This window comes from Pteropus medius, unplaced genomic scaffold (assembly GCF_902729225.1).
Source record: "Pteropus medius unplaced genomic scaffold, Ma_sr-lr_union100, whole genome shotgun sequence".
NCBI classification, from domain to species: domain Eukaryota; kingdom Metazoa; phylum Chordata; class Mammalia; order Chiroptera; family Pteropodidae; genus Pteropus; species Pteropus medius.
This window is the reverse complement of record NW_024351647.1, coordinates 7,365,308-7,381,034: the sequence shown is the minus strand read 5'-3', so window position 1 is coordinate 7,381,034 and position 15,727 is coordinate 7,365,308. Positions and strand designations below refer to the sequence as shown.

Sequence of the window (15,727 nt, the reverse complement as noted above, 5' to 3'; positions counted from 1 at the left end):
GGGCCCAATATCCAACATATATAATGAACTCATACAACAAAAAAACAAATAAGCCAATTTTAAAAATGGGCAGATGACTTGAACAAAAACTTCTCCCAAGAAGACATACAAATGGCCAACAGACATATGAAAAGATGCTCAACTTCACTAGTGATTAGGGAAATGCAAATCAAAACCACAATGAGATACCATCTCACACCTTTTAGAATGGCTATCATCAACAGGACAAGTAATAATGAGTGCTGGAGAGTTTGTGAGGGAAAAAGGAACCCTCTTACACTGCTGGTGGGAAAGTAAATCGGTACAGTCATTATGGAAAACAGTCTGGAGGTTCCTCACAAAATGAAGGATAGAATTACCATCTGACCCAGCAATCCCTCTTCTGGTTATCTACCCCAAAAATTTGAAAACATTTATCCATAAATATAAATGCATACCAATGTTCATAGCAGCATTTTTCACAGAGGCCAAGACATGGAAAACAAAGTGCCTTTCGATAGATAGATTGGATAAAGAAGCTATGGTACATATATACAATGGAATATTACTCAGCCATAAGTATTATCAAATTTAACAAGTTATGATGTCTTGCTTTTACAGCAGTAAGTCATCATGTATTGGCAGTGGTACATTTGAAACCAGGCTGAAGCGGGTATCAAGGCACAGATAATCAGCAAAAACAAGTAGTCTAGAACCCATGTCACCTAATTCTGTTGCATCAAAACCTTTGCTTCAGCTCAGTTTTAGAGCCTCATGGAAGGATTTCAATGGATGACTTGATTTAATGTCATTGTGCAAGTGAAAAAAAAGAACTTCTGCATTGCGCCTACTCCGATGACCCTAATAGACACTGACGAAGGTAAAATTCTATTACTGGAAAAAGTAATAAATACTTTACTTAGTTATCAAATTTAGATGGAGTATTGATCATAAGTAAAAATAAATATAAATTACGGAAAAGTGAAAAATGGCTTTTTTGGTTTGTTAGTGGTCCTCAAAGATTAAAATTAAAAAAAAAATCAGAGAAAAGTAGTCTGGCAGAGAAGAATGAAGATGGACTTATGTGAATGGGCACAAAGTGTGTGGATTTTTGCGTTTTACATATATGTCCATCTGAGACCAAAAGCACGGACTCCCATTTAGCAGGCTGGTCTCATAACTGCCCTTAACACTTGATCAGCTGAAGGGACTGATGCTGAGAATTTCATATACTACCATTCTCCAAAGAGACCATAGCCATTCAATGGCAAGTCAATCACATCACACCCCTTTTTCCATGCAGTGAGTAGTGATTTGTTTTCATTGCAATTGACTCCTACTCCAGATGTGGGTTTTCCTTCCCTGCCTGCAGTCCCTCTGCCAGGATACTATGCCAGGGCATTATGCCAGGGCTTACTGAGTGTTGTCTGATTTATGGATATAAGATTCCATGAAGATTGCCTCCAGATTTACAGATTAAAGTATTTACAATGAAAGTGTAATTTATTGGATTTATGGTGAAGAGATGTGACAACAGGTACACCATCATGGGATCCACTTTTCTGGGAAGCTTCCAGCCACAAAGAACTGTGGAATAGCCTATTAAAGGCTTAGATAAGATGCTAACATTGGAATAACACCCAACTTGGTTGAGATGGAGAATCCAAGATGTAAAATATGCATTGAACCAACAGTTTATTTTTCTGTGTTACCGATAGCTAAAATACTCACATCCAGGAAAGAATAGAGATTGAGCCCTTGCTCCATATTCTCATTGACGCAGCTGTGGATTTTGTGCTTTCTGCCCCAGCAATTCTAAGCTGTACTATGATTCTGCATTTCTTCTACTAACGGTGCATAAAACTTCCTGATTCTGTGGCTTGATGTGTACTCCACTTCTGGAAAACTTCAGCCAGGATTTCTTTAACTATTGCTTTAGTTTTGCTCTCTCTTTTTCTGTGACTTCAATTATACATTTATTAGACTTTTTCATGATGTTCCTTATGTCACTAATGCATGACTTTTCCTTTGTCATCTTGCCAATTTAACTAACAATAAAAAGCTTGTTTTTCAAATTTCTCTTTTTTGATTGTTTTGTATTTCTTTAAATAATGATGGAAATATTTTTTAATTGGACACTTTATGTCTTTTTTCAATTAAGAATATTGTGTTTTTTTCTGTTTTAAATATATTCAACCATATATCAAATATATATGTTTCTAATTAGATACTCCTTGGCAATGAATAAAAAGTATGTTTCCCCTAAATCCACCCTATTTTTAAAAAATTTGTTTGTTTATTTATTATTTTTCAATTACATTAGCATACAATATTGTATTAGTTTCAGATGTACAACATATGGATTAGACATTCACATAACTTACAAGTGATCACCCTAATAAATCTAGTACCCACCTGACACCATACATAGTTATTACAATATTATTAGCCACATTCCTTATACTATAGTTTACATCCCTGTGACTATTTTATAACTCCCAATTGATACTTCTACATCTTTTTACCTTTTGCACCTAGTCTTCCAACCTCTATACCATCAGGTAACCATTAATTTGTTCTCTATATCTATGAGTTTGTTTCTGTTTTGTTTATTTATTTTATTTTCATATTCCACATATAAGTGAAACCATACGGTATTAATTTTTCTCTGACTTATTTCACTTAACATAATACCCTCTAGTTTCATCCATGTTGTTGCAAATAGCAATATTTCATTCTTTTTTAAGACCGAGTAATATTCTACTATATATTACCACTTCTTTTTCCATTTGTCTATCTTTGGACACTTAGACTGCTTTCTTATCTTGGCTATTGTAAATAATGCTACAATCAACATAGAGATGCATATGTCTTTTCAAATTAGTGTTTTGAATTTCTTCAAATAAATACCCAGAAGTAGAAATGGTAGGTCAGGTCGTTCTATTTTTAATATTTTAAGGAAACTCCATACTATTTTCCATAGTGGCTACACCAGTTTGCAATCCCAAGAGTGCATAAGAGTTCCCTTTTCTCCACATCCTCACCAACATTTGTTGTTTGTTGACTTATTGACTATGGCCATTTTGACAGGTGTGAGGTGACAACTCATTGTGGTTTTAATTTGCATTTCTCTGATGATTAGTGATATTGAGCATATTTTCATATGTTTATTGGCCATCTGTATGTCCTTTTTTGAGAAATATTTTGTTTGATAGAGCTATTTCTGATTATTTTTCTCTTGCAAATATTTTTTGTCTATTCTCACTCAATTCCTTCTCCTAGTAACCTGTACAGATTACTTTAATAATGATTTTTTTTTACAAACAAAAGAAGCTAACTCTGACCAACCTAAGTCTAAAGTAACTATTAGAAGCACTTAACATTATACACATGTTTAATGGTAAGTTAGTAGAAGCAACCTCAGAAATGAGTAAAAACCATTAGAAGTTAGGCATCATGAAACAGAGCTGAGACCATGTTTGTCTGGTAAAAACAACTGTTTACTGACACTGAGTCTTCCCTAAACTACTACTTTTGAAATTCAACATTACGATGCTACTGTAATAGTTTTTTTAGCTGTCCTTTTGTTATTTCATATCTCCTATAAGATTCAAAGTCTTGAGTAACACCATCCAATTGTGCATATATGCCCACACTTTGTCTGCCAGGATTGAGGGGAGTATTTTAGGTACCTTTGTTTCAACAAAGGATGCTTAACATATCTCATCACATAGACTCACACTATTGAGATGGAGATTCCTTCTAAATAGAAAAAAGATTCAAAATACTACAGTTACCAAATAGCTAACCCTATAGCTATAGATATATAGCAAAGCATAATTTTGTCAACTTCTAATAATAATTCTGCTATTTTCTAATAGAAGTTATACTTATATTCTATTTCGAGTTTGGAGAGATTTTTGCAAAACTGTCTCTCAAATTAATAAAAAATGCATGCTTCCCTATATTTTCAGTTCTCTTTAATATTTTCAGCATTTTAAAATTTTCATCCCATAAGACCTTTATGTTTTTATGAGTAACTTTTGCCAGATATTTCATATTTTACCTTATTTTGTTTCTGTTGTGAACGGAAACTGTTTTTTCATTATTTTTTTTATAATTTATAGAGTTTTGCTCTTTAAAGTATAATTATTTCTAAGTTTTTGAAGATCATTTTTAATTGCAAATATTGAAGATATAGAAGCATAGGGAATAAAACTTTTAAATAACCTTTTGTAAACTTACCATTATGTATAGAGTAAATATTGATATTTTTTCCATAGATTAATTAGACATTTAAAAATATATACAATATTATTGACTCAGTTTAAGTTCCTTTTATATACTTTTTGATCCCTTCCTTTGTATTTCTTCTTACATTGTTTAGAATTTGTATTAATTCTCTGGATATTTTAAAACTTTTTTTCATATGTGTGTCCATATTAGTTTGGTTTATAAAAATGTGCACATAATAATTTTACCTATCTTCAATTTTGTCTATTGACATTATCTTTTTAATCTTATGCATACATATTGATATAAAAATATAACAATAATTTTAATCATGGAATGTGTTCTATCACACTAAAATGTTATATTTCTTCATTCTTGAGTTAATAGATACTTAAGGGGTTTTTTTGGTAGTATCTCTCTCTCTCAATCAATGCTGCCATATGTGCCACTGGTATGTGAATATTTTACTAGAAGATATACATACACATAAATGGTAAAAAAATCTTATTTTCAATTTTCTTTAGAGATGACCATTTGAAAATTACATCTACATCACATTTGAAATCTAGAAAATTTATATAAAATACAGTTAAAAAGATGGTTGATGTATTTTGGGGGTTAGTAGAATATTTATCATGGAAAAATGAAAGCACCTTTAAATATTTGAAGAATTATTATGTTAAAGTGGGAATGAATTTGTTCTATTAAATTACAGACGGTAGAATTAGTTGAGCACTCTATCAATAGATTAATCTGTTTCAGGAAGTAGTGGGCTCCTTATGATTGGTGGTAAACACCCTGAGGCTTTGATCATTGTGTAGGATGGTGTGATAGTTTTATTGACAGGAAGTTAGAGGTCAAAAATTACTTTTCTAACTAGGAATCAAAGAAAATAAAATAATCTTTTATTTTCATATGTACTAACTAGTTGGTTAAAAAAATTTTTCTTTTCTATTTCTAAAAAGATTATTCTGTAAAATATAATTACTATCACTGCAGGGTGACTCAAATCTCTAAAGGGTGATTTCTCACTTCTCCAATGAAATCACTTCTCTGGAATGAGGATGGAAGGTTTTATGTTGCCTTACCTTAGGATATTGTATTTGGTCACAAGCAAGAAGAGCAGAACCCTTACTACCTCAGGGCAGAAATTGAGGAGTCTGCTTCTGCACAGCTGAGTGCAGAGAACAAGTTAAAATGCATCCAGTCAAGAGCATATTGCAAATATTTTCAGTATAAAGACTCATACTAGTAAGTGGGAAGCTTAAAAACAAACTGAGGAACACAAAATTTGGAAAAAAACAGAGAAGAACTGAAGGACTGGGAGAACTTATTAAAAGTGTAAGTATTATGTATACATGTGAACATTTTTTGGACTGGGCAAATAATTGATAAATTGCCTTCCAGATGAAAAATTAGAAATAGAAGATAGCAAAGAAGATGTTATTCTTGTCTCAGTCAAATTGGGAACTTCATCAGGAAGAGGCAAATTGCTGTTCTCTGCTCTGTCTATATGTCTTTTCCTGCATTGGCTTAGGAAAGCCCTGATAATAATAGGATCAGTATTTGATGAACAAAGGGAAGTATGCTATAGCCATTATCTGTTCCTTCTCTGCCCATTTTGTGTTTTCTATTTAGAGAATACTTAGCCATTTGTTAAACAAATATTTATCATCAAAATTTGCCTGGAATGAAGGAGTAGCTACACAAAGTAGAATAATGCTCAGTAAGGATACTTTTTATTGATTTTGTTGCTAGGCTTATTATAAGACAAAATAATAATGATAAGTATGCCTGTTTATGGTTTTGGGGTTCTATTGCATATTTTACAGGTGGATATTACTGTAATGTCAACTTCTAAGTATCAAACATGGTCTTATGCCAGGAATAGGGAAATTCTTTTATGGTGTATTTTGTGAGTTGAAAACACTTCTATCTTTGGTGTACATTGATGATGAAGAAGTGAATGATTCATTAATGAAGAGACTTTTGGATGTCCTGTGTATAGTCCAAGAAATTCTGAGTGACTTTTATAAATTCTATATGTTTCTATAACATAACTGCCTCTGTACTTAAAATTTTATAGATGAAAATAACTTGGGATAATCTAGTCTTATCTTCTAAGGTCAGTCACACAGCTAGTAAGTAGCAAATATTATTTATCTTTACTAATGGATACCCATCTTAATTATTAAGAAGAAAATGAGATTTAACGTTGAACCTGGTCTTTTTCAGTTGGATTAAGAAATCATAGGAAATCAGTGTAGAGAGGATTTTCTAGTTGTTTCCTATATTTTGAAAAAGGGAGACTGACAAACCTTATCACTTATTAGATATTGTAAAGATAGAATTGGTAGGAAATTTGGATATTTTCAGAAAATCTTTTTTTCAAAAATAAGATGATCTTTAAAAAAATGTATAATATCACTAACTTTATCTAACATGTTGTTAATCATTTTTTCCTCCTCTTCCTCCTCCTTTTCTGTCTCTTTCCCCCCCCCCTCTCTCCTTATTCCTCTCCTTACCGTTATCCTATTAAATTACCATAATACTTGGTGGGCTTTACACAATGGATTAAATGCTATAAGAAGTCCCTCATAGAGTTAAATTTTTATCTTTTTAAAATTAATAAGTGTAGCTCTTTAGGATCTTTTTTTAGTTTTAGCAATGAGAATCTCTTTCCTTTCCAGTGTTTGCCTCCTTCTCTCCCCTGCCCATGTACATACATGCTCAGGCAGGCCAGTATTGGCCCAAATCTTCCACATGGAGATGAGAATCCTATGATGGACATTTGTACTGAGGTGACTTCATGCCTCACTGTTTATATTCTGTTTATATTCTTGAGTAACTTAAGTTTTTGCATTCTTCTTAAAACTAGATATAATAACTCAAATGCAAAGAAATTCTGCTCTTGAAAGGATAGGATTTAGCACTTCAACAATCAGGTTAAAGTAACATAATAAAAGCTTGTAAATCATTTAAATATTTTTAATTGGTTAAATTATGGTACATGGTTTGCTGTAAAAAAATTTGAATATTTATTATATTAGTTACATCTAAATAACCTGGTCCTAACAAACCACTGAAGATATAGGGTACATAACCTTAATCAACATAAGGACAAATAAATATCTGTCGTGTATTATTAGGTACACAGGGTTAAAGCCAAAAATGTTTCCAGAACAACTGGAGGTTGCATAGACTTTTTTTTTTTTTTTTTGAGACAAAGTGGCCACATGGTGCCCAACGTGTCAAGCAAAATGTCAAAAAACAATCAAAAGTCAATTTACACACTACTTAATTTTTCTATTTTGGAAATCTATTATGTGTTCAAATTCACCATGTAAAGACTGTTTCTGAAAGGTGTTACAGATTTTGATAAATCCAGGTGTGTCAAGAGTGTTTAAGAAGGGGCATAAGGCAGAATCAGAAGAGACTGAAATCACATTGGTGGTTCACTCATAACTGGCAAGAACTCGGCCCTCTCATTACCATCCTTCCCCACTCCTGTGTGCCTCCCTGTTCAGCTACCCAGCAGGTGCCCGGCAGGTTTCTCAGCATCATCTCATCTCTTTCCCTCTTCCTATTGCACCCATCAGCAGTAGGATAGAGGGTAAATGCTGATTAACTAACTAATTAACTGTTTAAAGGATGAAAGGAATTTTCTCGATCTTCACAGAAATTTTCAGAGTATTAATTACTATTGCCTCTTCTTTCTAGAATATAGCAAATTGCTTCTATTAAGCTTCTTAAAGCGCCATCAAGCACTTTATGATTCTCAGTTTCAAGAACGTGAATCTAGTCCACTTTGCCTATGTTCAAGGCTAATCGTATTCACCACACTTCATCTGTTATTCTTAACTTCATTTTTATTGCTCCTTAGCATGCCTGCTCCTCTAAGCAGGCCACTCAACTCACAGCTCCCTGAATAAGTCTTTCATATTTTTTCCTTTGTGTCTTTATTCCTGTGATTCTCTCTGCTTGAAATAGCCTTTTCCTTCAGTTTTGGCTAGCGAATTCCACTTTTAAAAAGTTTTAGTTTAAAATAATATCTACTCCATGATTTACTTTACCACTTTGGAATAATTTCTTTCATCCTGATAGTATTTATGGCATTAATGTATCACATATATTTGCTTGTTTCTAATTGTATATTTTTATTTTTTAACATTAATAAAATTATATAGGTTTCAAGTGTACAATTCAATAATGTGTCAAATGTATATTGCACTGTGTGTTCACCACCCAAAGTGAAATTTCCTCCCATCATCACATATTTGACCCCCTTTTTATGTTTCTAATTATGATAAGATCCATATCTAATCTTATTTTATACTTCTTCCACTTCCACAATAGTCATAGGTGTTAAATATTAGTCAATTTATTACTTAGATAATTTCATTAAATTAAATTGACTTTTAATTGATAGCTTGTCATATTTCTTTTGTATGTGTATGAGAGATAGTGCCAATCATTGTGAGTGATATTTTCTTGATTTTCTTTTATTTAGGTAACTGTAGATTGCATACATGGCTCACACAAATGAATCGATAGTATCTGAATTTGTGCTTCGGGGACTCTCTAATTCTTGGGAACTTCAGCTTTTCTTTTTTGCCATCTTCTCTGTAGTGTATGTGACATCAGTGCTGGGCAACATCCTAATTATTGTTATCATTTCCTCTGACTCTCATTTGAATTCTCCTATGTACTTCCTGCTCAGCAACCTTTCTTTCCTTGATATCTGCCAGTCTAACTTTGCCACCCCCAAGATGCTTTTGGATTTTTTTGTTGAACACAAGACTATCTCCTTTGAGGGTTGCATGGCCCAGATATTCCTTCTTCATAGTTTTGTTGGGAGTGAGATGATGTTGCTTGTTGCTATGGCATATGACAGATTTATAGCCATTTGTAAGCCACTACACTATAGTAAAATTATGAATCGGAGACTGTGTATAATCTTTGTGTTTACTTCCTGGGCTGTGGGTATTCTTCATTCTGTCAGCCATTTGGTTTTTACAGTGGATCTGCCATTCTGTGGCCCCAATGAGGTAGACAGCTTCTTTTGTGACCTTCCTCTGGTGATAGAGCTGGCTTGCATGGATACCTATGAAATGGAAATTATGACACTAACTAACAGTGGTCTGATATCTTTGAGCTGTTTTCTGGCTTTAATTATTTCCTACACCATCATTTTGATCACAGTCTGGCGTCGGTCCTCCAGCGGGTCATCTAAGGCACTTTCTACATTAACTGCCCACATCACAGTGGTAATTCTTTTCTTTGGGCCTTGTATTTACTTCTATATATGGCCTTTTAGCAGACTTCCTGTGGATAAATTCCTTTCTGTGTTCTACACTGTATGTACACCTCTGTTGAATCCCATCATCTATTCTCTGAGGAATGAAGATGTTAAATCAGCCATGCGAAAGTTGAGAAACCATCATGTGAACTCCTGGAAGAACTAGGGATCACCATGAAGGAATGTAATCCTGAATGATAATGAAGGGCTTCCACTGGATCATAGCATCATGGCAATTATTTTTGCTTAATGATATGGGTTACTGAGTTAGAGAATTGGATTTTTGTCATAAGCACAAGGGAATTACATAAAATCAGTTCCCAGTTTAATATTTAAATAGAATTTTAATCAATTTGTAATTACTTATAATTTTAAAGTGCAAATTCTCTTAAATATTTAATAATCCTCTTAAATATTTTAAAGAATTTAGATATTCTAATCTACACAAAATGCTATTTATGTTACTAAACTTGTGATTCTCTTCAATTGAAGTCATATTTTTATACCTTACAATCAAAATGTATAAGAAAATTGAGTTCCCGATATCTTCATTCAACTTTTTCATAAGTTTTTTATATACTGACATAATAGAAAAATATTGTGTTTTACAACATGGATTTTACCTGATTAGTGTACATCACCTTACCTTTTCCTTGTGCATTGAATATTTAGTTATATATGTTAGTTGTTGTACATTTGGTTATATATAATTTTCCCTGTCTACTACTATGTTCCAATCAATTTTTTTCAGTGTTCTTTTATATTATTTGATATTCATTTGTACTCATTACAAAACTTTTAAAAAATATTTGGTGCTAACAGCAGCATATATTTTTTCCAAGTCTATTTATTTTTAAGTAGGATAAATTGGTTATAATAAATTCTACATTATTCATAGAAAATTGCAAATATCTTTTAAATTGCTTGCAAATATGGTCGGTGTTGAATATTAAGTTTGGAGAAAAGGTTAAAGTTTTACAAATGTACAAAGTGACAAAAAAAATTTGCAACTGAAGATCAAATCTGAAACCTATTTTTTTCATATTTTTTTGAAAACAGAAGAGGGAAAGTAAAATTCATGTACCTCTAATAATAAAGATGAAGTATCTATTAATTATTTTTTCATTTGCTAGTCAAAAATTTTATTATGTATTTTTCCCTGAGATTTGCATTATGAAAAAGACTCTGTAACAGAGGGACTAAACGTATTCTAACAATGAAAAAAGGAATTTCTTAACAGAAAATAGAAAGCCTGCAATTGTCATCACTCTGGATTCAGTATTTTAAGTATACTATAAGACATAAGTTAGTGTTTATGTGCATAGATCTTAACTCTGCATGCCAAGTTATAGTGCAATTTTTAGATATATAGACACACTGTCTTCTCAAACCATGGTATGACTTAGCAAAGGTTTCTTAAAACTTAGACTTTTGGTTAATTTCACTTGTACAATGTCAATCATTAAACTTGACTACCTTTTATGTATTTTTATACAGTGCCGAAAACATTTTAAATACACAATAAACATTGAAGCAGTCATGATATTGTTGGTAGTACTTTTTTTTTCCTTTTAACTCTGCCCTGCTGGTGACAATAGAGGTGTTGATAGTACTCTTGGAAAATAAAGTCATTTCACTGCTCTGATTCTCAATATTCTCATACTGAATGAGAGGAAGGGTAAGAAGTATAAGGGGAAAATAAAGGGAGTGAGAGGAAGAGCAGCAGAAGGAGGTGGGAAATGAGAATTTATAAGTGGCTATTTAATTTGTTCAATTCTTTATAGTGCTAGAGATACATTCTTTGACTTTCTAATTCTTACTTTACTGTTGGTCTATTTGGGTTTTAGTGATCAGGCATGCCATAACCTAACATTACTAAGTTTGGCAAAAAAAATCCAAAAGTCACAAAGTTAAAAAAAAAGTTGATATATCTGACTAGATAATTTTCCACAGAGATTTTTGTTTTGTTTTAAAGCCTATAACAAATAATTCAAAAGAAAACCTAGGTGACAAGTAGTATTATTCTTTGGATAATATCTTTAATTTGTAAAGAGCTCTTTTAAATCAATAAGCAAATGCCCAACAAGCCAGTAGAAAAATTAGCAAAGTATATGAATAGGTGGTTTATTATTAATGTAATGCAAGTGACTCTTGAACATATGAATAAATGCTAAAATTAACATGTAAGAAAGTGCAAGTGCTAATACAGTGAGATTCCTTTGTTCATCTTTAAGATTGGTAAAGATCCAAAAGCCTGATAGTTCACTGTGTTGATAAAGCTTTGATAAAATAAGAAACCTCAAACATTGTTATTCAATCTCTAAATTGATATAATAATGAAGAAAAATTTCAATATCATTAACATTTTTAAAACAGAATTAGTAAATATACTTCTAGCATTTTTTGTTCTCATTTCTTTTCATAAAATTGGTTAATAAAATTATATAGGTTTCAAGTGTACAATTCAACAGCACATCATATGTACACTGCATTTTGTGTTCACCACTCAAAGCCAATGACCACTTTTTGAGTATCTAATAAGTATCAGTGACTTTCAATACCACATTTGACATCAATCATAGTGGCATTGTATGGTAGGTAACATACCCTATCTCCATTGTATAAATGATGAAACTGAGAGGCTGAGAGCCAGTATTTTAATGCCTGTTTGTCCTATTTAATGAAAAGGAAATAGACATTTCCTATTCATTACAGCACCACAACTGAAAACAGACTCAGAAACTGAGACTACTCTCTTCTTTTAATTTTCTAAAGATTTACTTTAAAATCAATGAAATAGTAGCAGTGACTAGAAATCCATAAGCCAAAAAGTGTCTCTGAAAAGCTAGAATAAATATCATATAGTTTAACCACTAAATCCCATATTCTTTAGTCCAGAGAACTAAAGATGGCTAGAATTTTCAGGTCACAATACTGGAAAAGAAAGAGCTGAAAAGATATATAGCTTCAGAAAGTTGCAGAGGGCTCCCATCAAGCATTTGGCTACATATTCATCAGTGCATATGTGTGAGGAAGTTATCTGAAACCTGGGAAAGAGCCCACAAAAAAGAGATGGCCCAAACAATCCTCACACAGGCCAAGAGTAGAACAGAGTTTTAGAAATGGATTGCTTTTTGTAGTGCTGAAAAAAATTGCCATAAACTAAAAGTTAATCTGGACCTGCACTAACAAAGCTTAGATAAAAAGCCCTTAACAGATCAAATTCATCCCAAGTTGGGTCCCAGGCCTGGCTGGTCCCAAGTCTGGCTGTGATCCAAGCTCACAGCTAGAAACAGGATCCCAGATTTAGAATGGTACATTAGTGTAGAAGAGCGCCTGCACCTAACTCATGTAAGTGCAATTCAGCTTATTGTGTCACACAAGTGTGGCTAAATGCCACTTGTACTCTGATATATGTGGAGCCCATGTGGTCTCCTAACAAAGCAGGAACAGAACTGCACTCCCCACAATAGAAGCACACTTTCCACAGTAAAGTTGGTGCCTGCCCGTTTCATTCTCATGTTGGCTCCTCATACATTCTTTCCACTGGGCGTCTCACCACCAAAACTTTTCTTCTTGATCAGCTCAGCACTAACTATACCACAGAACTAAATCCAATAATATTTACAGAAGTGGGGAAAGACAAGAATAAGGAACTAGTATTGCAAAATTCACAATGCAATCACAATTAAAAATTAAATGACATATAAAATAGCCAAAAAGTATGACCTATAAGCAGAAGATAAAATAACCAATAAAGAAAGACAAATGACATACATGATAAAATTATCAAGCAAAACTCTTGAAATAGCTAATAAATATATTTCTTATGCTCAAGAAGGTAAAGGAAAAGATGACTATGATATGAAAAGAAATGAAAAAGATTTTTTAAAAGACCCAAATCAAATTTCTAGAGATGAAAATGACAATGCCTGAATGCAAAATACACAAGAATGGTTTAAGGACAGATGAGACCCTAATTTGTGTTTCCTTCTTTTTAGATGCTTCTAACATGTTCTGATATTACTGGTATTCAATAATTATGATGTGCTCTGATGTGTTTCTCTTCAAGTTCTTATTTACTTAAGTCTAATTGAGCTTCTTAGATTTCTGTGTTTATAATTTTCATCATGTTTGGAAATATTTTGTGTATTTAGCAATGTTATTTGATAAACTTTTATCTTCCCCAAATTGATCCATGATTCAATGTAATTCCACTAATATACTTGAGAAAACTGAAGGAAGACATATACTACCATATATCAAGGATGCTAATGTTAATATTTATTACAGCAAAGATTAACACTGTGTATTAAGATTTAGTGGTATTGGTAACAGGAAAGAGAAACATGGTAATGGAATGCATTAGAGAGGTCAGGAACAAAAAGCATACATACAGTCACCTGATTTATAAAAAGAGATACTGCTGCAGAAAAGGAACAAAATGATGGTGCTTGGTCAATTGTATATCTACATAAAAAAACTTGGTTTTAATCTCACACAGTTAACAAATATTAATTCCAGATTATATATATATATATATATTTGTATAGGTAGGAAAAAATTAAGCTTTTGGAACAGGATGTAAGAGGATGTTTTTATGTTCTATAGAGAACATGGAATCCTAGGCAAGGATTTCTTAAACAGGACACAAATTACATTACACTGAAAAGAAATATGACAAACTAGAATTTATTAAAGTACATCATCAATGGTCATTAAAAGACATTGAGTACAAATACAAGCCATAATTTGGAAAAATATATTTACCATGCATATATCCAACTTATATCTAGAATATTTTTTAAACTGTATACAAATTAATTTTTAAAAAGCAAATCAATAAAAAAAAACAGGCAAAAACTTCATCAGGTACTTTACAAAAGAAGATGTTCAAGTTCTCAATAGCCTATGAGAGGTTGCTTAATTTCATTAATAATCAGGGATATGAATGTTGAAATTACAATGTGATATAAAGTTTTACTGTCCCAGGTATTCATAAGAATGTGGAGCAACAGGAATTCTCAGATACTACTGCTGGGGGCATACATTTGTTGTACAATCATTTTGGGAAACTGTTGGCTATATCTACGAAAATTGAACATACACATACTTTATCACTCACTAATTGTACTAATTCTACTAATATATATATATATATACACACATATATATATATAGCTATATATTCAACATGAAAAAGCATGTGCAAAAATGTTTATAGCAGTCCCACTGCAGTAGTACCAAACTATAAATAAGCCATATACTCACTAACACTAGAATGAACAAATAAGTTGTAATATATTTAAAAAATAAAATGTTATGTGGCAAAGAAAAAAACTATAACTGCACTCAAAAACATGTATGGATATTGAGAAAAAAGTCAGACAAAATTTAATAACAGCTTATTATTCCATTTATATGAATTTTAAAAATAGATGAGTTTAATCCATTATGTCAGAAGTCAACATACTTGTTACCTTCGGCCAAAGCAGTCACTGGTAGAAAGGTAAAAAGGAGGGTATGTTTGGTATGCTGGTAATATTTTCATCTTATTTGTGAAATAGGCATGTGGTTGTGTTTATGTTATGATGTAGTAAGCTGATGATGGTTCCTCAAAAAATATCAATGTGCTAATCCCTGGAAGCTTCAAATATCACCTTCTATTTGAAAAGATGAGTCTTTGTAGATATGATTAAGTTAAAAATCTTGAAGTGCAGAGCTTATTCTAGATTATCCAACTAGGCCTAAAATTCAGTCACATGTGTTCTTATAAGATGGAGGCAGAAGGAAATTTAAAACATATAGAACACAAGGTGATATAAGAAGGAGCAGAGAAAGGTTTGAAAATGCTGCTCTCGAAGATTGGAGTGATGTGCCAGTAAGCCAAGGAATGCTGGCAGACACAAGCTAGACGAGGCAAGGCATGGATTCTCCTCTAGACACTGGAAGGAGTGTGGATCTGCTGACATTTTGATTTGGGCCCAGTGATACTGATTTTGGACTTCTGATCTCCAGAACTGTGAGACAATAAATCTCTGTTGTTTTGAACCATCAAATTTGTAACAATTTGCTATAGCAGCTGCAGAAAACTAATATATATGGTAACTAATTAGTCAAACAATATATTATAATTTATGAATTTTTATGTGTATGTTACACCTTAGTAAATAGTTTACTAAGAAATAAAAGCCCATGAAGACTAAGCATAGGCGA

General features: G+C 32.3%; 1 protein-coding gene across 1 annotated transcript; it reads left to right on the top strand.

The window, feature by feature from the left end:
• Window positions 1-8,683: 8,683 nt before the first annotated feature.
• OR4K1 (olfactory receptor family 4 subfamily K member 1) lies at window positions 8,684-9,823 on the top strand. The gene has a single exon (XM_039843820.1). The coding sequence runs from the start codon at window positions 8,742-8,744 to the stop codon at window positions 9,675-9,677; it is 936 nt and encodes a 311-aa protein (XP_039699754.1). The 5' UTR covers window positions 8,684-8,741; the 3' UTR covers window positions 9,678-9,823.
• The last annotated feature ends 5,904 nt before the right edge of the window (window positions 9,824-15,727 follow it).